This window comes from Equus caballus, chromosome 8, assembly GCF_041296265.1.
Source record: "Equus caballus isolate H_3958 breed thoroughbred chromosome 8, TB-T2T, whole genome shotgun sequence".
Lineage (NCBI taxonomy): Eukaryota > Metazoa > Chordata > Mammalia > Perissodactyla > Equidae > Equus > Equus caballus.
Genome location: NC_091691.1, coordinates 74,062,127 through 74,083,427, shown reverse-complemented (window position 1 = coordinate 74,083,427; position 21,301 = coordinate 74,062,127). Strand labels below are relative to the sequence as shown.

The 21,301-nt window shown below is 52.4% G+C and overlaps 1 protein-coding gene across 2 annotated transcripts in view; it reads left to right on the top strand.

Moving 5' to 3' along the window:
* The window catches only part of ST8SIA5 (ST8 alpha-N-acetyl-neuraminide alpha-2,8-sialyltransferase 5), a 70,235-nt gene extending 49,103 nt beyond the window's left edge, over window positions 1-21,132 (top strand). For both annotated transcript variants that reach the window (XM_023647744.2, XM_023647743.2), the window contains 5 exons: window positions 136-222; window positions 4,171-4,315; window positions 8,023-8,135; window positions 8,941-9,033; window positions 10,155-21,132. In XM_023647744.2, the coding sequence (XP_023503512.1) occupies window positions 136-222; window positions 4,171-4,315; window positions 8,023-8,135; window positions 8,941-9,033; window positions 10,155-10,623 (907 nt within the window). In that variant the 3' untranslated portion in view covers window positions 10,624-21,132. The remainder of the gene's footprint in view (window positions 1-135; window positions 223-4,170; window positions 4,316-8,022; window positions 8,136-8,940; window positions 9,034-10,154) is intronic.
* The last annotated feature ends 169 nt before the right edge of the window (window positions 21,133-21,301 follow it).

The following is a 21,301-nucleotide window of genomic DNA, read 5'->3' as shown; positions in this document are numbered from 1 at the left end:
TATAGAAAATAAGAAAATACAAAGGACCAGCCCAGGATTTGGCATATGGGGGAGCAGGACGGGAGCATGTTTGGGAATGAGGACACCTAGTCCAGCTTGGCCTTTCATGCACTCTTCTGTCTTCCCCTCCCACAGGGTGAAGCAGTCGGAGCTGTTCGACAGGTGGAAGAGCCTCCAGATGTGCAAATGGGCGATGAACATCTCTGAAGCCAACCAGTTCAAGTACCTGCGATGCGTCTGTCCTTCCCAGCCCTTCTACTCGTGGGGTTCTCCTCTTGCCGCCTCTTCAGATCCTCCTTGTCCTGCCAGGCCCAGCCCCTAGGCGCATCTTCCCCAGAGCTGGTTCTGATTGGGCTTTGGCATCTGGGCCGTGGGGAGGTGTTGGCTCAGTCTACAGGCTGAGGTGGCACCTGCTAGGTGCTGTCCCCTACTTTCTCGCCCTTAGTCCTTGCAGCAGCCTTGCAAGGTTGGTGGTGTCATCTCCAGTACATTTGAGGTTGACTGAGACTCATAACAGTGATTGACTCAAGGTCTCCTGCAGGTCTGTGCATGTTAAGGCACCTGGAGCACCTTGCATGGTCTCACCCCGTTCCCCTGCCCACCACTGGGGCAGCGGCTCTCACTCAGCAGCCCTCTCCTTCCTTCTCGGGCCACTTGGGGTCTTGCAGCCTATATGGATGTTTGAGCCCTGCTGCAGATTATTTTTTGCCCAAGAAGCAACAGCTGTATGTTAAAGTTCTCCTGTCTTTGAGAGCTAAGCAGCTAGCAGAAGCCCAGAAATTCTTTTTGATTAATGGTGAACCAGAGGGTCCTCTCCATCTCTAAAATTCTCTGAGTTTATGGTATTATTTAGTGCAGGTAGACCCTATTTAATGAAATTCGTAGGCTCTTGGGAATGTGTGGGTAAACTGGATTTTGGCAAGTCAGGTCATAGTTTAAATGTACTGGGGAGCTCTCAGCCTGAAGGAATCCTGCCCGCGAGGCTGTGAAAAGCAAATCACAGTAAGGATTTTGTATTTTCTTCATTAGTCATTTGTTCCGGTTTGCTGCAATTCCAGGCCGAGTCTAGAGACCGAGTAATAGATTTAAGTGCTACGTTTTTATTTTTATTTTTATGTATTTATTTATTTTGTTGAGGTCACATTGGTTTATAACATTATATAAGTCTCAGGTGTACATCATCATATTTTGACTTCTGTATAGACTGCTGTGTGTTTACCACCAAAAGTCTAGTTGCCCTCTGTCACCGTAGACATGCGCCCCTTTACCCCTTTTGCTCTCCCCCTGCACACTTCCCCTCTGGTAACCACCAGTCTATTCTGTGTTTGTTTGTTTATCTTCCACACATGAGGGGGATCATACAGTATTTGTCTTTCTCCATCTGACTGATTTTGCTTAGCGTAACACCCTCAAGGTCCACCCATGTCGCAAATGGCAAGATTTCATCTTCTTTATGGCTGAGTAGTATTCCGTTGTATATGTATACCACATCTTCTTTACTCTTTCATCCAAAGTAAGTACATTTTTAGAAATGTGAGTGTTTAAAGTGATGATCCCTGAAGAGCAGGTGCCAGCAGCCCCAAACCAGAGGCCTCTGTGAGACTGTGGAAACCCACCTACGGCCTGACAGTAGTTTGCAGAGACCCATCTGTCATAAAAGTAGAACGTGAACTTGAGCAAAGTGCTGGAAGAGCGGGAAGAGGTCCAAGATCTGTGCGGCAAGTGCAGCCCTGAATCCGCCCCTTAGGAGTGTCACCGTGGGGGCTGTGCAGCAGATGCCCCTGGGGGCCCGTGGGGCCTGAGCGCACTGAGGCTGACAGACACTCGGCATGGACGAGGTCAGTGAGACGCAAGAGGATGTTGTCCAGGCCGAGAGCTGGAGAGAGGCCTTATCGGTGGGGTTCACGTATATAAGGAAATAATGAAGCAACAGGAAGATGACGTGGCAAGAGAAAACAGGGATGAGGGTGGGAGCCTTTGGCAGGGATCAGTGAGCACTCTCGGGGGGAGAGGCTTTGGGCTTGCGGAGACCCTTCTGGAGCTGGGGGTGGAGGTTGGGAGCGGTTTCAGGTGTGGGAAAGGGAGCTGACATCAGGTCAGCTCTAAATGGAAAGACCTTTAAGGCTAGTCGGTTGCCTGCCTTTGTTCTTATTACTAGTTCATTGAACAATGATGAGATTCTTAATTCGGGTTCTCAAGAACCTGGTGCAGTGATGTGGGATGCGGTGGAAGAGCGTGCCAGAAGACAGGGAGGAGTATTCCAGTGACAGGAAAGGAATCCTGTAACTGAAGTATTCCGCCACCTTCCTGCTTACAAATAGACACATTGGCATTCTGGCTTATATATCAGTCACTTGTGAGCTTGGCTAGTATAAGTCAGTCTCCCTCAATGGGGTTTTCTCCAGTGGATTGACAAGATTGAGTTTCTGGACCAGCAAAGCTAAATGGACCAGTTACTAGTTTGTGATGCTGACCCATGACCCCTGCCTGGCCGGGCTTCTGGCCTCCCCTCTGGGAAGCCTCAGTCACATTCTGAAACCATCCACAGGAAAGACCACTTTCTGGGACCAGCAGCCAGCTAAGCTCTCCAGTGAGGTCCCTGTAAGAGATTAAGTCATAAAAGATAATTTGTAAAACCTTCCTGGCTTTGGCAACTTGGAGTCACAGAATTACAGAGGGTCAGAGGTGGAGGAGCCAAACCTGCATTCTACAGATGAGGAAACTGAGGCCCAGAGAGGGGAAGAGACCTGCTCAGAGCCCCATGGCTGGTGGGGACAGAGCAGAAACTAGAACTCAGTCCTCTTGCCACAGTTGGCAGGCCAAGTTTCCATCCCAGACTTTGGGTGTGAACTTTCTAGAAAGCTCCTCTTCAGCTTTTGATAGTGGTCATCATCTGGGCTCCACAGAGAAGGTTCCATTCCTCCCAGGGCCACCTGGACACTGGATGTGACTGTGCTGGGAGACGATGTTGAGGAAAGAAGGCCACTGTGCACTCAGCCCACTGCTGCTGTTTTTGGAGAAAGTGGATCCTCATGGGCACAAAGCCCTGACATGAGAGGATGGCAGTTTGCATCCTTTGTCAAGTCCAGGTCCTCTGAAGCCACGGCATATGGCTTTGGGTCCCCAGGATCCGAGCCCATCACCAAGCCTGGCCGGCACGCCATGGAGAATGCACTGCTGGGTGGAACCCCAGCTGCAGAGAAGAGAAAAGTCAGGCTCGTTGGCCTGGCTGACTCCCAAGCCTGCCTCATCGGCCACATTCTCTCTCGGAGATATTTTTTAAAGCCTGCTTGCACCATCTGAGCTTTAACCCTTCTGTAGCTCATGTTTGAGTGTTTTCGTGAGTGACATCCACAGGGATCTTTTTACTGATTTAAATAATGAATTCCTGGAAATTTCTTTTGGAAGCTAGATTCCACTTTCTGTAGGAAGCCATTCAGTATCAACTCACCATCCCGATTTCTTCTGATCCTACACTATTCCTAAGACAGTTTCTAAATGATTGAAGTATTGCATGTTTTTGTTGACCGTTTGTGTCTTGGTTTTGTGACCCCGTCAGACAGGTAGATGCCTGTCAGAGTCTAACATGGGGGCTGAGTCGAAGCAAGAACTCTGCATCCTGCTGGATTTCCATCGGGGCTGGATAAACAGCCTGTTTCCAGGAAGTAGTAGAATGCTTAGCAGATCCTGAGGAAAGCCTGAATGAGGGCTATTCATCCCACAATTCGCGGGGACCTGCTTGTTAAACAGACTTGTGCATGTGACTGACATTGTGTGGGACCAGGAGAGGCACGGTCCCTGCCATCAAGGGGCTTTCATTCAGGCAGGGCGGGAGTTGGCAGATGATGAAGCGGGTGGGACCCAGTCTGGGCTCCCGGCCTTCAGAGGCCAGTGTGATCGGTGGGGTTGGGGTGGCTGGGAGCTCAGGAGAGAAACCTGGCTAGACCCTGAGAGGTCAGCGTCAGCAGAGGAGGAAAGGCCCGGGCATTGGGCGGGCAAAGGGGGAGGGGACAGCATGAGCAGAGGAGTGGGGGTGCCTAGGGGTGGTGGGAGGGGACGGTGTTCCCTGGTCTCCCCTAGGGGCCTCGGTTCCATGACCCCTCTGTTTGTTGAGAGGCTTTGCTCTGCCCGGTGTCACCAGTCTCTCCCCGTCTGTCTCCTGCCCTGCAGGTCCACTCTGTCCAGGTGCTGTAACGCCCCCTCCTTCCTCTTCACCACCCAGAAGAACACTCCCCTGGGGACGAAGCTCAAGTACGAGGTGGACACCAGCGGCATCTACCACATCAACCAGGAGATCTTCCGCATGTTTCCCAAGGTGCCGCTTTGGGCAGGGCGGTCTCGGTGGGGCGGTGGGGCTGACCCAGTGTGGCCCTCTGTGGCCATGCCCGTGGATTTGGCGTCACTGCGCTGTGTCCTCTGCACACAGGTGCCCTGGCCCTGGCTGGCTATTCTTTTAGGCTCAGTAGACTGTCCTCTGGGGTTCCTAGGGTTCTTTCTAGCACAGTGAATGCCAACTGGCTAGTATTTGAGTGGCTTTTGGCAAGAAAGTGGTTGTAAAATTTTGGTTATTGCGTTGCTTGCAGAGGACATCCTGAAGCTATCTGGGAGGGTGATTAAGCGTTTATCCCCCTCCCAAGGGAGGCACAAGAGCAAAAACATATGTGCAAAGAACGTGTGCACAAGAAGTCACAAACCAATACAAAGCAAGGCACCGAAAGATTGATCTCGTATTGGATGACCTTGGGCAATTATTATGTCCTTCAAGGGCTCGTCTCTTTGTCTCTAACACTGGGTTTTAGACTGGGAATATGTTTGGCTGCCTATAACAGAAAATCTAAAATATCGGAGACTTAAAGAAAATAGACGTTTATTCTTTTCCTGTCACATATAAGAAGTCTGGAGGTAGGCTGTTCATTCAGGGCCAGCATGGCGGCTTCCTGGTCACAGGGACCACAGAGCAACTGATCCGCATGAGCAAACTGCTCAGATCACTGAGGCTCAGGCACACGCACTCACTTCTGGCCTGGTGGCTGCGTCAGACTCTCAGAGAGGAGCCCTGGAGCCTGCATTTTCAGCTGATCCTGATGGTTGCCATCTGAAGGGGAGGAAGGCTCCGTGGGATGTGGTCACAACCACCTCCTGGAGAGAGCCGGCCCAGGGCAGGACTTAGGGGGTCCAGTGTGTAGAAATTCTGAGCGGGGGCATCTTCAGTCTTTCTGGATGAAATCTGAGGGTCTGGGCTGCCCTGCTTCTCCAGGGAGTGCCAAGGAAACGAAGCCCCGGGTTTCCCTGTGTTCTGGTACTCGCACCAGAATGTGCTGGTGAGACTGGGCATCCTGGGGCATCCTGGGGAGGAGCTGAAGGTGGGGAGCTCTCAAACATGCTCTCCCACGTCACAGTGCTGGAGGACGATGGGACACGAGACATGTCTCCGAGGCAGGTATTGCAAGGCCTGGAACATGAGGCTGGTGACAGAGGGTGAACTTACATTTCACACAGGTACTGCCAGTGGGTACACATAGCTCAGATATGACATATGGGTCCAAGGAGGGCTGTGGGTATGGACCGCGGAGAACCAAGGAATTAGAGCTGGGGTTGCCAATGTTCTCCGGAAAGGCCAGAGAGCACATATTTTAGGCTCTGCAGGCCATATGGTCTCTATCACAACTACTCACCCTCATCCTTCTAGCACAAAGCAGCCTTAGACACGCATAAACAAATGAGTGTGGCTGTTCCCAGTTTAGTTCCTATTAGACACTGAAATTTGAATTTTATATAATTTTTACATGTCACGAAATATTCTTTTGGTTTTTTTCCAAGCATGTACAAATATAAAATCCACTCTTAGCTTGCGTGCTGTACAGAAACAGGCAGCCCGTCAGATGTGGCCTGTGGGCCGTAATTTGCCACCCCCTGAATTAGAGCATATGACATAGAAGTATTTCCCAAACCTCCCTAAAGTTGAGTGTTTCTCTGGGTTTGTGAAAAGTACAGCTTCTCGGTCTCCTACCCCGATTCCAGAGGTTCGGAGTCTGTGGTTCTGGGGTAGATCCCAGGAATGTATATTTTCAGAAGGTACCCCAGGTAGTTTTTGATTTACAGAAGTTTGGGAAACAGAATAGAAAAAGCCTTTGATGAGCTCTCAAGGGTGACTTTGGTTATTTTTCTTTCTGTGGTAAAAGTCAAACAGTCTAGTTTCCCCCACTGGCCATGAGACACCCTTGTTCTCCCTGTCGTGGCCCCGGGGCCTGTCCCTCCAGGGAAAATGGGCCCTGAAGAAGGACAGTCTCCACAGATGGATGCAGCGTCTCCTTCAGATGTAGCCTGCTTCCTGAGGATCCCATCGTGGTGTGATTTTCCATGAGACTCCGTCTGGCAGTTGGTCCCATGAGAAGCCCGAGGCGCTGATGGGGACAGCTCTCGTGCAGGGCTAGCCAGCTGCTGTGCACTGGGAGGAGAGATGCCCAGCGGCCTCCTGGGTGTCAGAGATGGGAGGGACCTTCGGGCCATCTAGCAACCACCTGGTCCCCTGCGCTGAGACACCTCTGGGCCTAGCCCTGCACTGGATCTGCTTTTCATTTACACCAGTGCTTCTCAACCAGGGGCTGTTTGCAGACATTTATCAATGTCTGGAGACATTTTTGTTGTCATGACTGAGGCGTACTCTTGGCATCAAGTGGGGAGAGGCCAAAGATGCTGCTAAACATTCTACAGTGTATAGGATAGCCCCCGACGACAAGGAATGATCTAGTCCAAAATGTCAATAGTGCCAGCTTGAGAAACTGCTTCACACCCTCTCGTTGACACGCACAGGTCACTATTCCTAATTTTACAGATGGAAATCCGAGTCACTGAGAGCTCAAAAAACTTGTCACCCCATTACGGGGGGAAACCAGCGTTAAACTTGGGTCTTTTGACTAGTGTGCCCAGTCCTGGTTTGCCCCAGACTTTCCCAGTTTGACCAAATGTGAGTCCTGCATCCTGGGCGAAGTCCCCCAGACCTGGGCAAACCAGGATGTTTGGTCACCCTACCCTTGACTCCAAGTCTGTGCTCCTGTCCTGTGCGTGTGGCTGCCCAGCTCCACCTGCCTTGGGTTGCCCAGGAGGGGATTATGACCGAGAATAGGGACATGGTGGAACCAAGTCTCCTAACTCTCAAGCCAGTATTTGCTCTTTCCTGCCAACTTGCCTGTGGTCCCCTGGAAAGCATGCCCAGGGAGCCTCTGTGGGCAGCCAGGGCCTAGACCAAGGTAACCCCACCAGCCAAGGTTGACAAAGACAAAGCACTGTGAGGTGGCCACCTGGGTGCTCTCTCGAATGCCATCAGCACGCAGGGTAAGTGCTGGCTCCCCTGCACTCAGAGCTCGTTCTCTGCAGAGACCCCAAGTCCTAGCCTCTCACTGCTCCCCTGATGTGGCCTTGCTTGCACACCCCCAGCCTCTTGTCCCTATTGCTGCCAAGTCCTGGCACCTGTCCCAGTCCATATGACCTTTCTGTCCCAGGCCTGTGTCCTCCCTGTGGAGGAGAAGAGGGTCCACACCTCACCCTGAGCTGAAAGCGGTGAGGGCCAGATTTAGGGCCCTGGTCCTGGGTGGCCCTGCCCCCATCTCTGCTGCTGTCATTCCCCGGAACATCTGCATTAACCATTAAAAAAGGCACACCAGAAGTCATAAGAAGCTGAGCTTCCAGAATTGGGACAACCGAGGGCTTCAGTGCAAGCAGGGCTAGCCATGACCTGCACTCTTCTTACTGGGAACCTAAGGCATCCCAGGGCTTATTGAACAAGGCCGTGGAGACGGGGCTTCCGTTCCAGCTCATTTGTAATTGCCTCTGGAACTGAGAACAAGTCTTTCGACCTCTCTTCTCATCTGCAAAGTGGAATAACCACTTTTCTCCCACATTCCCTACAAGGCTGTCTCAGGGGGCCGTGAGGAGTAGAGGTGGACATGGGGATGGAGGTGAGAGCACCAGGTGAAGGCTGGGGTGGCACTGCCTCTGACAGCTGTGCTCCTGTCTCCCCAGGACATGCCCTACTACCGATCCCAGTTTAAGAAGTGTGCGGTGGTGGGCAACGGGGGCATCCTGAAGAACAGTCGCTGCGGGAGGGAGATCAACAGCGCCGACTTTGTCTTCCGGTAAAAGAATCGCCGTGGGTCTGCACCTGCCGCTTCTGCCCCCATGGCCGTCTTCCTCTGTGCCCCTCCCCCAAGGGGTGCCCCATCCCCCCGCCCTAATGCTGCCCTTCAAGTGATCAGTCCCCACCCCTGCAGACCCTCAGGCTCTGGATTGTCCCTTCCTCTCCAGCCCTGTCCCTTTGGGCAAGTGGTTGAACCTCTCACGTCCTCAGTCTCCACATCTGCAGAATGGGAAGTGTGTAGAGAGCAAATGACATAACAGATGTGAAGACCCTGAGGACTCGCAGGGGCCGTGCAGGTCTGTTGGTGAGACTGTCTGGGTGGCCACTTCCCTGGTTGGGTTCTACCCTTCCAGAAGCAGTGCTTGGAACTAGGACAGCTCATGGCTGACCAGTATTGACTTCACCCTGTTTAACTAAGCTAGAGACTGGTCCCTGTATTTCTTCTTCCTTATGTAGAGCCCCGTCTTATCTCTTTGGGGATCCTTGCTTACATCTTTAGCCTGGAGAAAGAAGATGAGTTGAAAATAAGAGCCTAAAGCCAAGAGACTTGGGCTGAGGCTGCAATGGGATCTCATGGGTCACGGATCCACAATCATTGGGCCACTCAGGGTTGGTGGAGGAAGGGGTCGAACTTGCCCCTCCATGCTCAGGCCATAGAGAACCCACCCAGCTGGCTTCCTCTGTATCCCTCTGCTCAAATGGTCACCATCCCTTCCCTCCCTGCACCCTCACCCTCGCCCACTCCCCAGCTCCATCTAGAATGACTCACCACATGCAGTCAGGCTGCCTTGCCTCTTTTGCAGATGCAATCTACCCCCCATCTCGGAGAAGTACACCATGGATGTCGGGGTGAAGACGGATGTGGTCACTGTGAACCCCAGCATCATCACAGAGAGGTCAGTGGCCCTCTTTCTAGACCTAGGCTGTTCAATATGGTAGCCATTCATCACATGTGTCTACTGGGCATTGGAAATGTGGGTATCCAGATTGAGATGTGCTGTCTATAATCGTAAAATGCACACCCGATTTCAAAGACTTAATATGAAAAAGAGGATAAACCATATCTCATTAATTTTTTATATTGATTACATGATGAAATAAATGATAGTATTTTGGGTATATCAGGTTAAATAAAATATGTTATAAAATTAATTTCACCCATTTCTTTTTACTTATTTAAATGTGCCTACTAGAACATTTAAAACTACATATGTGGCCTGCGTTATATTTCTTTTGGACAGCGCTGGCCTAGACTGTCTTTACCTAGAGATGGGCCAGAGAGCTTTCTAGAGTGTGACTGGCAGGCAGCTCCCTAAGGGGTGTGTCCATGCAGCACTGGGGAGAAGCTGCATGCAAAGATCTCACCGCCCCTGGCTCTCCTCCCGGAGTCTGTCTGCGAGGCCCCAGTGGAGGGGGTTAATGTGTTAAAACTCCAACCCTGGCATAGTCACACCTCCAGGTCAGATGAAGGGTAAGAGAGGGCACCGCAGGAGAGGACAGAAGGGGAGTTGTTAGGTTGGGTCAGATGCTGGGGAGCATTTCCAGAGTCAGCGGAGTGAAGGAGCATTCAGACAGGTATGAGAGGAGCCCACCGGAGGGCTGTTTAGAAAAAGGTGAGTGAGAGGCTGGGGGAAGGAACGGCTGGGAGGACAGGCAGCTGTGTTTGGTGTCCTTCATTGGGGATCTTGGGGAAGACAGTACAGGTGAAAGCCCTCACTCCCTGGCCACTTCCCGTCCGAGCCCACCCTGGTCCACCCTCATCCTTTTGGGTTAAGCACTGCCCTCCCCCTGCAACCTCACACTAGATATTTGTCCCTTTGGGTCCAGACTGCATTCTCCCACACCCTCTAACAAAAATTTAACGGTCCCCAGGAAGGCGGGACGTTCACCTGCTGAGGTGACAGGAGTCCCCTGTGTCCAGTGGAAAGAGCCCAGGGTAGGGGGGTGGGGGAAGTGAGGGCACAGAGCCCGGGGCAGGACGGCCGACCCTCTCACTCGCGCCCCCGCCCCTCGGCAGGTTCCACAAGCTGGAGAAGTGGCGGCGGCCCTTCTACCGCGTGCTGCAGGTTTATGAGAACGCGTCGGTGCTGCTGCCAGCCTTCTACAACACGCGCAACACCGACGTGTCCATCCGCGTCAAGTACGTGCTCGACGACTTCGAGTCGCCGCAGGCCGTCTACTACTTCCACCCGCAGTACCTGGTCAACGTGTCGCGCTACTGGCTCAGCCTGGGCGTGCGCGCCAAGCGCATCAGCACCGGCCTCATCCTGGCCACGGCGGCGCTCGAGCTTTGCGAGGAGGTGCACCTGTTCGGCTTCTGGGCCTTCCCCATGAACCCCTCGGGCCTCTACATCACCCACCACTACTATGACAACGTCAAGCCCCGCCCGGGCTTCCACGCCATGCCCTCGGAGATCTTCAACTTCCTGCACCTGCACAGCCGCGGCATCCTCCGCGTGCACACGGGCACCTGCAGCTGTTGCTGAGGGCGGCGGGGCGGCCAGCCGTGCTCGGCAGACAGAACCTCTCTCCTCCTCTCACTGTTGCGCCGGGCAGTGCCAGGGCCTGGCGGTTAGGCTGTCACTCCCTCCGTAGTTCAGTTCCGTACTTGGGTCCTGTGGGCCGGGAGGCAGGAATCCGGCTGGGGCAGAGTGAGCTCTGCGCTAGGCGTCCTGAGCCTCAGCCTGGGCCCTGTGTCTCTGCCCTGCCCACAGGTAGCATGCTGCTGGCCCACGCCTCACGATCTGAGCCCTGGGGATGGCAAGTGAATAAAGCACATTTCCACTCAATTTTAGCATCCCAGAGAGCACAAACGGTAACGGCCTTGTCGCAGCTAAAGGAAGGCCCTACAGAGAATGGAAAAGAGGGAGACCAAACCTGTGAGCATGGTCAATATTTAATTCAGACTTTTGGATTCCTGAGTTTCTTCCGAGGCCTCAGCCATGAATTGCTATCTAGAATCTCAAAGCTTAGAGGCCAAGCCAGCAGCCAGACCTTCCTGGAGTGGCTCAGAGAGGTCCAGGGACTTATTGACCAAGGTCACTCCAACTGACGGAGTCTGTTAAGTGATGCAGTGAGATCGAATGCAAGGCCTGTGTGGTAGGATCTTCCCCGAGAGACCATCAGCTGAGGAGAGCCACACCCTCCAAATACATCCTCAGACACACAGTCTTGGTGCCTCCAGGTTCAATCCTGCATTTGATCTTCTGATGAGAAGGAAATAAACCTGACCAGCCATTTGCACTAAGGTTTTCAAGCCAATGTTATTGACTGAATAAGTGCTTAGCGATTTGCTTCCTTTTCTGTCTCCTTATTTTCAGCTGTTTTAACCAGGAGTTATTTATAAGATCTGTTCCCCTCTATGTTCCTGAACTCTGCAGAATCCTGCTCTGTCGTGTTCCTGAATTGGAACCGTAAGGCTCCGGGCTGGAAAGTGCTGACATATAACTGGTGAGCCTAGCAGATAGAAGCGCCTCATGGCCTCTGACACCAGCATCACGGAGGGTTCAGCTGGAAAGGCAGGACTTCCCACATGGCACAGCCTGGCGGCCTTGAACATGTGGACCTGTAGGCCTGCACTTTGGGAAGTTAGCTGTCATTTCAGCGAGGCTGACGGGTTAACATGTCATTTCACGTCTGACATTCATTCTCTTTGCTTCCCCCGTGGTGGTTCCACCATTAATGCGGCTGTGCCTAAGAGACCCTGATGGTGAATGGCCTTAGAACTTAGGTTTGTGGAATCAGAGAATGTTCTGCTGGAGGGCTTTCGGCCCCCTCCCGTCCCCTCTCTCCCTCCTTCCCTCCTTTCTTCCCTCCCTCCCTTCTTCCCTCCCTCCTTTCTTCCCTCCTTCTCTTAAACATTTCCAGAAGCCTTTTCTGCTTTTCTCTGGGACATGATGACAAATGAAGGCAGAATCTCTGTCTTCTCGGGGTGGAGGGCTGACCATAAACAGATTCCAGCCCCCCATGCTGGGTGGTCTGAGGAGGAGGAGGAACTGTGAGAGGACAACAGGGGGCGGGGACTTCCATCCCATCACCTCTTTACAGGCAGAGCAACAGGCCCAGCCAGCGACAGACAGAGGAGAGTGCTGTCCCCGGCCTCTGGGCTCCCCATCCCAGGCTCCTGTCTTAGCAAAACCTCTTCGTCTTGATTTGTGGTTCATGTTGGTGGGTTGTTAAGGAATGTGTGTTCCATGCACAACACTGTTCTAGCTGCTGACCTTTCACCTTTGCTCTGAGCCCTGATATCAACTAGGAAAACCTCAGGCTGCTCTGAGTCTCAGTCTGCTTGTCTGTAAGAGCAGGAAAGCAACCAATGAGACAAAATAGGCTCAAGTACTTGGTAAAATAGGAAAAAGTATGCAAGGACTGCAGATGGTTATGCTTTCTTGGGCTCTGCCTGTTTGTCCTAAGAGCTTCTGGGGAAGATTCTAGTTAACTGAGGTTTCCAGCCATTTGTGGTTCATTGAACCCAGTTCTTGAGACCATGGAATACCAGAACTGGAAGGCTCTTAAAGACCATTTTGTCACACTTAAGGAAACAGGCCCAGGACAGGGAGGTGACCTGGGTCGAGTCATGCCTGGGGCTCTAATGAGTGGCTGCTGTGGACAGACCCCTCTACCGGAAGCCCTCTGGGTGATGTTTACGTTCCAGGTGGGGCAGTGGTTGGGGACAGGATCCTTTCTAAGTCAGCCCTCAGGGTTCTCACGGCCGAGGGTGTCATGAGAAGGCATCTGCCCCAACCAGGGCCCTCGTAAGAGCTGGGATGGAGCCTAAGGATCCATCCCATGTAGGAGTTGGGACTCCTGACTCATGGTCCTATGTCTGCCTGCCGGCCTTAAGACAAGTCCTTCCTCTGCCTTAGGGTCTCAGCTTCCTCATCTCTACAACTAGAAGCTTAGCAAAGATTTCTAGGGTCTCTATAATTTCTAATTTTTTTTGAGGCATTCATGATGTATGAATCTAAGCCATAAATAATATTTATTATAATAGCTAAGATTTGCACACTCTCATTCTGTGTCAGGCCCTACACTGAGCACTTTCTTGGCATTATCTCCTGTAGTCATCCGTCCCCTTAGGTAAGAAAGCTCCCACTGGCCAAGTGAGGAGACTGAGGCTCAGAGTGATTGCCCAGGGTCAGGCACCCAACGGAGAGACTGCACCGGGTCTGTAGAACGCCAAAGCCCGTGCTCCAAGCCTCTGTCTTGGCTGCTTCCTAGCCAGCATCGCCAGGGCTGGAACAAGAGGGATCCTGACCGAGATGCCGCTGCAGGGTGGTGCGGGGCCCTGCTCTAGGGACAAGTGCTCTAGGAGGCTGTCATGGGTCCAGGAGGCAGTCTCTGCTTGTCCTCCCCCAACCCCACCCTGGGAGCAGCACTAACCCACCCGCAGTAGAATGTGTGCCTTTCTGGCACTGGAGGGGAGCTGAGGCCATCTCCGCATTTTGCAGGTGAGGAGAGATGCCCAGAAAGGGTACATGTTAAATGACAACATGCTGAGTGACTTGTCCAAGGCCACGTGGCTAGCTAGTGCCTCAACTGGGACTCAGAAGTCTCCTGACTTCCAGGCTCCCTTGCTCCTGCAGCCAATGTTTGTAGGAAGAACTTTCTTCAAAGGCTCAGAGAGACCTGGGCATTGACTCAAGAAGCTGCCATCATGTCCCTCGCAGTCCCAGTCACCATCCCGCCACGCAGTGCAGACTACCAGTTAAGTTCTTATTTAAGGGAAATAGATTCCCCACAAAAAAAAAACAGCCGTCGTGTCTTCATCTGTGCTAAACCTGCTGCTCCAGGGTTGAAAGGCAGCAAAAACAAGTAAACGACTCAGTGCTTAGCCAAGCAGAAAGGAAGGTGGCTCAAGGTCAGATGCAACCTCTGAGATGGTTCAGCAATGCCGCTGCGGCAACTGTGCCCGCTGATTGCCTGGTGCCGCAGAGAACGGGCGTCTCATCGCCCTTGACTTTGCTGAGCGTGGGGAGGAGGCAGGGGCAGCGTTTCCTGACAGTTGAGGGAGAGCACAGAGCTGGCTTCAGCCAGGCGTTCAACACATATTTATTGAGCTCTCCTCCTGTGCCAGGCATTGTGCTAGGTGCGGGGGAACTAGTGATGAGCACAAGGTAGCCCGCGTCCTCCTGGCACTCGCGGTGCAGTGGGCGTGTCCAGACACTGAACCAACAGTCCCACAGGCGCACATAGGAGCTGTGCTGAGAGCTGGGAAGTCCCAGCTCTGGGACGGTTATGGGGTGAGGTGGACAAGGGCATGCAGGAGTCAATCCTGAATTCTCAAGGTGGGTAGGAGAAAGATGGTAGTGCCAAAGCAGTGGACACTTCTCAGGCCTCATCCTTGACATCCCTGTGACGTGTGACGGGAGTGACCTCACTGGTCTTTTTGAGTCCTCTCCTCTTTTGTTTCCTAAGGAACCACCGTCTCCCGACTTGCCTCCTATCTCTGAACGCTCCTGCTCGGGCTCTTTAATTGATTCATCTGTGAAGCTTCCACAGGGTTCACTTCTCTTTCTAGGAGTCTTCCTGCAGAAATCTCATCTAATCACAGCCTCAGGTATCTCCTGTCCTTGCATCTAAACCCCTTACCTGCAGGCCACTTCTCCCTTGGAGCATCAGAAGCGTGCTCACGGTGGCCTCCTGGACCCTATACCTGCAAGCATCTCAAACCTCAGCATGTCCTCAACTGGTAGAGTTAAAAGGACAATCTGGACTCAGAGTTGCCTTCTGCCGCTAACTAGTTGGGTGACCTTGGGGGAGCTGCCGGAGCCCCTGGAGGCTCTGATTTATCATCTGAGGAGTGAGGCCAGGGTGCCAGCCCCACCAGCTGTGGCGAGGGTTAAGTGAGATAAGGTTGCACAGTGCCTGGCACATCCTAGACACCCAATGAGCGCAGCTTCCCTCTGCCCTCCCCCTCCCCCATCATCCCCCAGTGGATGGCTCTATTGCACCGCTGGCCTCTCAGCCCAAAACCTGGGTCACGCTCGGCTCTTCCTCCTCTTCACCTTCTATGTCTATTTGTGCACCAAATCTCGTTAATTCAGACTCATAAATATCCCTTGAATCCATTCCCTACCTGCATTCCCACTGCCCTAAACTCAGGTCCTTCTGACTGATCTTTCTGCTTCCAGAGAATTGCCTTCTGGAAACACCTTTGGAGGAGCCCATTGCCCATCTGTACCATATAGTCTAGATGCCTTGCCCAGACGTGCAGGCATGTCTCAAGCTGACTCACTCACCTTCCAAGAGACCCTCCTGCCACCTCCCTGCCCCCTCATCCTCCTCCAGGCGCTGTGCCTTTGCACAAGCTGGTGGAAATGTCTGGAATGGCCCCCTACTCCCGCCTCCCTCTCTCCTCCCCTTCATCCTATCACTTTTGCAGATGATGTCAGGTTTGGCCCCTGTGTCCTCCCCTCCGTGAACCTGGGCTGGGCACTCTCTCCTCTGCTTCTGTAGCACCCATCACTGACTTCTGTCGAGACGTCCTCATTGCTCACACATGGGCATCCCTGTGTCCTTGGCCGAGGGTCCATCCTTTCACTGAGGGAAAGCACCGTATCTGGCTTATCTTTGTGCCCCAGCACTGGCACAGAGCCACGTGTTTACTATAGCAATGGGGTCTCTGGTTACCTGGTGGGCTCCAGCGGTTCAGAAGACCCCATTAATAAACCGAGTAACACCCTGGGGAAATTGTTAGCTTAAGAGAGTCCTCCGTTGATTATTTTTTTGCCTAGTATCTTCCATGTGGGAAGCACTGAGCTATGTGAAGACTCCCCTGCCTGTCCTTAGGGGGCTTGGGGCTCTGTGGCTGGCTGGCTGGTGTCTGGCTGGCTGCATCACGCAGTCTCTGATACCCTCATGTTTCTCCCCATTATCTCCCCACTCGCCCCCTACTGTCATCGTATATCTGCTTCTTGCCCGCTAACAACCCTCTTTCTCTAGTTTAAGCAAAACAGGGAAAGGTTTCCTTTTTTCTTCCTTTCCTCAAAACAAAATAGATTCGTCAGGATCTTGTATTGCTGTGCTGAGCTGCAGGCTGGGTAGCAGTATATCAGGGACTTATCAAGAGTGTCACAAAAACAAGTGGAAGATGCTGTATTTATTGGCTGGGAAACGGATGAGCTGAGCTTTGCAAAGTATCTGCTCCAGATGCCCAGTGGAAGGCCGGGAGCTTGGTGGTGCGGGGGGGGTCTTTCCTTGTGGGGAGGGGATGGTGCTGCTCTGAGTTCACCACACACCTTGGCCTCTCTTACTGCAGCCAGGGCACCCCTCCCGCAGGAGGCTGGTTGTGGCTTAGGGGCCAGAAGAGGTCAGGCTAGGGGTGTGCTGATGGCCAGAGTGTGCCTTCCCTTGTTCTTTGGAGCTCTGGTCAAGCCAGGCCAGTGTGTAGAGGTTGAGTGCGTCCTCCGAGGCATCCTGATAAAGCGGTGTGGTCTTTAAAGGGTGGACCGTAGATCCCTGTGTCAGAATCCCGGGGAGCTTGTTAAACCCCAGCCTCTGGACTTGGAACCAGCAGGCGCGCCATCCCCGGGTGGTCCTGGAGCACGCATCCGCCTGAGAGCCGCGCTCGTCACTGCCTGCGGTTCAGTGGCTGCTGCCAGGCGAGTGGTGATGTCTGGCCTGAAATTCAGACTAGAGCCTCAAGCGAGAAAGGAGTGAAAACAAGAATCTGGCACACAACCCAATTTCTGGGTTTTCTATAAATAAGAATATAAAATATAACCCGCTATTAAACTAGCGACAAAAATTAACTGCTCAGGAATCTCTAACATTTACAAAATCTGTTTAGGCCTCAACACTCAGAGATTCTTTTTTTTTTTTTCTATTTTTAATTGTGGCAAAATACACATAAAATTTACCATCTTAACCCTTTTTAAGTGTACAGTTCAGTGGTGTTAGGTACATTCACATTGTTGTGCAACCAGTTTTCCAGAACCGTTTTCATCTTGCAAAACTAAAACTCTATACCCATTAAAAGGACAACTCCCCGCTTCCCCCTCCACCCATACCTGGCAACCACCATCCTACTTTCTGTCTCTGTGGATTTGACCATTCTGGGTACCTCATATATATGGAATCATACAGTACCTATTTTTCTGTGACTGGCTTATTTCATATAGAATCACTTATGTACAGGCTGTTCTCAAAGGACATTAACTGTTTTCAGTGTCCCTATAGTAGAATTGTGATTTTAGTTTTTGTCTGGAGCCGTTGTCCTGGGCCCTCGGTCCGTCCCTGGCTTCTGGCGACCTTGGCCCCTTTGCTGTGGGCCAGAGTGGACCTGGTCTTGCTTTGCTAGCTGGGCTCAGCTCTCCTGGCCAGCCAGTGCCCCGAGAGGCAGCAGTCCTGCCCATCTTTTATAAGTCTTTACGTATTTCCCCTGCGTAGTCTGTTCTGTGAACCATCTTTTTTTCATTTCAGAAAAAAGAGAAAGAGAGAAATGTATATTACCATGACTTAGCTCTTGGCACAAAAGCCAGAAAAGTGACTGTCTCTCTCTTTCCAGTCAGGGGATGGTTCCCTTGGCAACCAAGTAACTCATTTCCTTCAACTAAATGACTTGCTCAGCTTTGGGGTAAAAGTTTGATTTCTTCTAGAATTGTGGTTCTCAACACTGTGTGCAAGTTAGAGTCACCGGGGGATCTTTGTAAAATAACCCCCATGCTAGGTCCTCACTTTCCCAGGGGATCGGACTCAGTTGGCCTGGGGCTGGGGCCCTGTATCCTTATTTTAAGAATCTCCTTAAGTGGTTCTTTGCACACTGCTTGCAACTCATTGCCCTGAGGCTGCACATTGGAGTCATCTGAAGAGGTTTAAGAAATCCTTGTGCTTGGACCCCACCCCTAGAGGTTCTGACCTGGCTTGTCTGAGGTGTGACCCGGGTATTAGGGTTTTTCAAACTCTGGGTGATTCGAGCATGCATCCAAGGTTGAGACCCGCTCTTCTAGGTCGGCAGTTCTCAGACTTGAACCTGCGTCCGCATCGCTGGGATAGGTCATTGATTCTGGACCCCACCCGCCATCTTTGATTTGGTGAACCTGGCGTGGAGCCTTTCTCACCAGCTCCCAAGCGAGGCTGATGCTGGTCCTGGGACAACACTTCCCTCCTTTCCCACCTTGCTTTGGAAAAGGCTCACCTTGAAACCAGCTAGTTAGTACCTGGTTCCAGCCTCAATCTCTTCTCTCTCCAACTGGAGGCAAATCCTCTGCCCCTTCCCTCTGAAGACGCCCCAGCAGTGTGTTCCCAGTGAGAACTTTATTCCCACGGCAGCTCAGAATCACGCATTCAGCCGCAAAGTTTATAAGAACCTCTGAACATCTTGGCTTGATAAAGGAGAAAATCATTACTATTTTACTGAAACAAGGTCAGAGCACCCCTCACTTCCCAGGACCACTTATCCAGCAAGTTCATTCAGCCCCGGGGGAGCTGGGGACTCAGGTGAAGGAAAATTAATTTTGAGCCCCTGAAATAGATGCTATAAAGCTCTGTATCAAAGACCAAACATTTTGCTGAGAGCAGATCCCTCACGGCGGTCACTTTAATTTTAAAGTTAATTCTAGTGAACTTGGTTCTGGTTCCTAATAATAAAGCAAACTAAGAGACTGATAACAGGTGCTAGATAGAGCAAGAAGTGGCAGCTAATAGCCTAATAGTAATGGCATTAAAAAGACCAAAACTATCTCAGAAAACACCAAGTGATCTGGAGCCGTTTAGTGGAGGAGCAAATAGTTTAGTGGAGGGGCAAACAACGCCGAGGTCTCAACAAAGCATTTCAGGTCAGTTCACCCTGCCCTGTGCACAGCCGTGCAGGGGTACAAAAACCCTCCAACAGCGTTCACTGCTCTGTGTGAGAAGCCAGAGGAGCATCTCAGCCCCTTGAGCATTATTTCCATCCCTAAACACTTAAAAGACCTTCATAGAAATCTTGGTGCTTAAAAGACTCCCTCCATTATCTTGAAGTTCAGGAGGGTGAGAGAGTTCGTGTCTGCTGATGCCGGATGAATGAGATGGGTGACCTCCCTCTTTTGGCCTTGCATTTTCCCTCTGGCTTTGGGGATTCTCTCTGGCTACCCCCCCTCCCCCGAGAAAAAAGACAGGAGGAGGGGGAAGTGCCCCTTCTCCCTTCCTACCTTAAAAGGAACGTGCAGCCTGGTCAATGGAGGTGACAGGGGAACCTTTCTGCATCCTTCCTCCACCTGTGGCCTCCTTATGGCACGTGGGAGGGGGGATTGGGACCTCCATGGGGGCTGGAGCCGGCCCCTCAGTACTCAGGCCTAAGTTTATTTGTGAATTTAAGGATACGACTTTCTTTCCCCTGCAGGAAATACTTCTACCTTCTAAACACCTTCACCATCCGTTTTCTCCCCCAGCCTCACTGTATCCCTACGAGGAGGGTGGGGCAGGTGGTGGCATCTCTACTTCACTGAGGCCCAGAAAGGTGACAGTGGTGTGCCTCAGGTCACACGGGGTTGGTGGTGGAGCTCTGGGATTGGGTGCCTATGCTTCCCCGGGGGCAGGGGAGGTGGCCAGTGTCCTGCTCGAGCCACCGAGACCCTTCTGTTTTCTTCCCTCTATGGTGGTTGGGCTGTTTGGAGTCTGGTCCAGGCCTGGGCTTTACTCCTGGCCTCACGCCCTGCCCAGCATCTGTGTGGAAGGGCCTGTTGGTATTCATTCCTCTCTGGGCCCCAGGCCCTGGGCACCCAAAGCCAACAGCATTGGGTGGCTGTCCCTGGTGGGGCGGGAGGGGTGGCAGTTATACTTGGCAGAGAGTCACCTAAGGCCACAGGCCTGAGCAAAGTGGGAGCATGGAGGGAGTTGGCATCAGGCCTGGTGATGCCAGCCCCCTGGTGCTGTGGCCTTTGGGGAGGAGGCTGGTGGGTTCCCCAGTGGCAGCTCCTGACAGCCTACCTGGGAGCCAGCCCTCCTGCATCTTTTCCAGCAGAACCCTCGGCCCCCACTGTGGCTGGCTTCTGAACAAGTCCCTCTGCCCAAGGCCACTTTGTGGGGCAGCTGGTCCTCCCTGGGGCTCCCACACTCTGCACACACATTTTAAGAATGCGGTGGGGGCTCGGTGGCCTGCGGACTCCCTTTCAGGACTGACCTCCCTTCAGAAAGCCATAACTCTTCTTCAAAGCTGTATTGTTTGAACTGTGAAATATGTGTATATGTATTTTTTTTTTGGAACTAACACTTTAACTCAATGAGCATACAGTGGGTTGTTCAGTGCTGCAGTTTGGAGTCAATCTCATGCCACCTTGCTCCCAAAGTGAAGACAGGACGGACAGTGGGCGTCAGCAGAGGAACTGTAGAAACCTTTTGCCCTGCAGCCACGTGCCCACTGCCCTGCGCCTGCATGTGGCTTCAACCAGGCTTGATGTCAGTTTCCAGGAGGGGCTCACGTGAAGGCAGCCAGCGGAGTTTGTACCTGATGGGTTGGTGGCACTGACTCATCCCTCAGTGGCCTCCTATGTGTGAAGATGGAGTGCACATGGTCATGACGTCCGGGTGCTCCTCGGCCCCGTCCCTCCCTTGCTTTCCTCTGCCAAGAGCTGAATCACGCTGCACTGCGCTCTGTAGAGCCTTTCCCACTGGAGAAGAAAAGGGAGACCGAGATGTCATTTGCTGGGATGTGGACAAACTCCATCTGTGTGTGGAGCTGGGGCATTGCTTAAAAAAATCCCTCTCTTGCTCTGTTGATTTGTTCCCTCCCCTCGTCCTGGAGAGAGATGCTCTGTACCATTCCCAAGAGTGTGTGTGGGGAGGTGGGGCTGCAGCCCTTATCGTATGTTCATGCAATGTTGTTCTGGGAGGAGGGTTCATACAAACTCCTGCAGCGTAATTCGAGCCTGTGTGTGGTTGTCCTTGAGTGATTCTGAAGTGATAACTGTGACTTATGCCTAAGAACATAATCAGGGTAATTTGTATCTGTCACTGTGTTTGAAAAGCCCTCAATTTCCACCCAATAAAACCAGTTGAATGGTTCATCTAGCAAACTCTTTGGACGTGGGCATGTGTGTGTTTGTGTTTGGGGATTGGGCCGGATGAGGCTGACGCAGCACAGCCCGATGTGGGGAAGCCACCAGGTCTTTCGAGGAACGCACGGCCATCCTGGGCATATCTTTGGGCAGTGTCGGGGGTACGTGAGGATCAAGAGGCCTGTCT